The sequence below is a fragment of the Acanthisitta chloris genome, unplaced genomic scaffold, assembly GCF_000695815.1.
Source record: "Acanthisitta chloris isolate BGI_N310 unplaced genomic scaffold, ASM69581v1 scaffold36033, whole genome shotgun sequence".
Lineage (NCBI taxonomy): Eukaryota > Metazoa > Chordata > Aves > Passeriformes > Acanthisittidae > Acanthisitta > Acanthisitta chloris.
In genome coordinates, this window is record NW_008666038.1 from 1 (window position 1) to 2,614 (window position 2,614).

The following is a 2,614-nucleotide window of genomic DNA, read 5'->3' on the forward strand; positions in this document are numbered from 1 at the left end:
GCTTCGCGGGGGCTTTGGGCCGGGGCCAGGGGCTGCCGCTTCGCCTGTGAGCTGCTCAAGCACGTCCTGTACCAGCGGAACCAGCTCCCGCTGCCTTACGGGCAGCTCGTTTGCTCCTGCCGGCCGGCGGCTCAGGTGAGGGGCCGTGGTGGCCGGGAGGGACCCCCGGGTGCGGGATGGAGGGGGCTGGGCGGGTGCGGCCGAGGCGTTTGAGCTTTGCCTCTCGCGCTGTAACGCCCGTTGGTGCTTCCAAGGCAAAACGCGCGTTAAAAACGTGCGTTATAACTGGCGCCTTATACGTTACGCCTAAGCGTTACGTGTTCCTCGAGGGGGGAAACAAAAAACAACCAAAGGCAACGTTGAGGTCAGGCTGCTGAAGGTCTTGACAAGGTGCTGTTTGTCGCTTGTTACTCTCTGCTCAAGGCATGTCACTGCTTTGGCTGGTCTTTGAAAGATGGGGCTTGTAGTTCTTGTGGGATCTCATCTGCAGTGTAATCCGGATTCCAACGGAGTGTGCTTTTGTGTTCCTCTCAGACCGTCTGATTCTCTGTGTGGGTGTCTATAGGGCTCAAAAGAAGCACAGCTTCCTTGAACCTCCCTGGACACTCAGGGAAGGGATGAGTCGTGCTTGCTGAAGGGTGTGTTGGGACTACTGTGTCCTGATAATTAGATGTATTAATCTCTTTGTCTCCTTGTCGGTTTTCCAGGATGGAGATGGAATTGAGAAGCCACCCTCCATGGGCTTGGCAAGCAAAAAGTGCCAGCAAATGCTGACGGAGCTGGAGGGAGTATGCCAGCACCTGGAAGACTTGTTTAGTTTGACGCTGGTTCCTCGGGTTCTTTTCCTACTTGGAGGCAATGTGATGAACCCCAAGGAGGTCTATGAGCTGGACTTGGAAGGGCTCTGCGAGGGCGGCGCCGAGAACAGCCTCGAGACTGCGCGCTGCGTTCGGCAGCTCTTTCACCGCCTCTTTGTCGCGGATGTCTTCAGCGACCTTAAGGCTCTCCCTGCCACGGGCACGTGTGTCATGGCCCAGGGACGCCGTGACTGTGGTGTAGAGTGGTTCTGGCCCAAGCTCGACTACAAAGTGCCAACCCGAGCAAAGAAACTGACTGTTACATTGTCCTGTGATGGAGACCACCACCTTAGTGCCTCCCCTCCAGAGCAAATGTCAGCTGCTTTGGAGGACTACATCTGGTTCCAAGCACCAGTGACCCTAAAAGGCTTTTGTGAATGACTGAGCTCCCTAGAAGAAGTTTAACTGGCATTGCCTGAGGTGTTGATAATTTTACCAAATATGACTATGTGTTGTTGGAACTTATTTGTCTCCTGTGGCTTGATTGTGCCTTTTGTCCTCATTTCCTGGGCTGCTTTTGAAGGCAAATCCCTTTTAAGGCACAGATGCAGTGATTCTTTAGGGACCTGAGCTGTGGCAGGCACGGATTGGTGTGTTGGGACTAAAACTCTCCTGCTGCATACATATTGAACTGGCAAATGCTGGATACGTACAGTCTTCTCTCTCCTGAGTTTTACTGTGGATGTTTTCTGTCCCTTCCTTGGCTATGTTCCCTGCAGAATGGCTCTGGTCAGGTTACTCACTGTAAAATAACTCTCTATGAGGAAGACTTCCTTCTGCAACCTCAAAAGGCTCACCTTGTACTCAGTGTTTCCAGCTTCTGCCTGGTTACAAAATGAAACAAGACAAGGGTTAGATGCTGTGCTCATGGGGGCTTCTATGGGCACCAGCTGCCTAGATACTCTGCAGCTGGTGCTGAGGATTTCAGAAAGAAGGAAAATGGCAGAAAGAGACTGTCTCTGCCATTTGTGTGCCTCTTCTGCCTTTTGTTCTCCAGCCTCTCATGCCATTTGTTCCTGCACTCAATTGTAACTTCCTTTGGGTTTGTTTCTGCTGTTTACTTCCCATAGCAAGAAAATCAGAGGGCAAGACTAGAGCGGGACACAACAGTAATACTGTTGGAGAAGGAGTTTTATTTCTTGCCAGTAAGGAATGGGGTGGATGGGAAAGCCTGCCACGGGGTGAAGGGAGTTCCTTAACAAGGAGCCAGTTCTGCTGGGGATGGGGACAGATGCCAGCTGAGCTGCTTCCAGTACAGCCCTGCAAGGAGCCGCCACAGCTCCCAGCACTGCCTCAGCTGCCGTGGTGGCCCCTGCACTCACTGCCGGCCCTGCTTGAGTCCTCGAGTGTTTGCCCATATATTTATAAAAATAGTCTTCACTGTAACTCAATTTCAGTTCCTTAGCATTCCAAAGAGTGAGACTTCTCAGCAACTGAGAGGTCTTGTACCTAGCACTGTCTTGCACTGGTGATTAGAAGGTGTTGAGCAGCCCTGTGGGTTTTTTTTCCTTTTTGCTACCCATTTGTCCAACAGCCCTGACAATTGGTTAGATCTGCAGTTCAAAATAAGCAGGTTCTGCTCTAGGCCTCTCCAGAGAAAGTTAGGAGTCCTGCCCCAATATGGTAGCTTATTCTCACTTAGAAAAACAGCAAACCAGTTTCTTGTTTACTTTTACCTCTTCGAAGCCTTAGACCTAAATGTTTCAGAAATGTGAAGAAGTCAGGGAAGTGTGATCAAGTTCAGTGCTCACTTTACC

At 51.1% G+C, this 2,614-nt stretch overlaps 1 protein-coding gene across 1 annotated transcript; it reads left to right on the forward strand.

Moving 5' to 3' along the window:
- Positions 1–33: 33 nt before the first annotated feature.
- MAD2L1BP (MAD2L1 binding protein) lies at positions 34–1,238 on the forward strand (the record flags this gene model as incomplete). The annotated part of the gene is made up of 2 exons (XM_009071959.1): positions 34–135; positions 708–1,238. Coding segments are annotated over 2 exons (633 nt in total), but the record flags the coding sequence as incomplete, so codon positions are not given.
- Between the last annotated feature and the right edge of the window lie 1,376 nt (positions 1,239–2,614).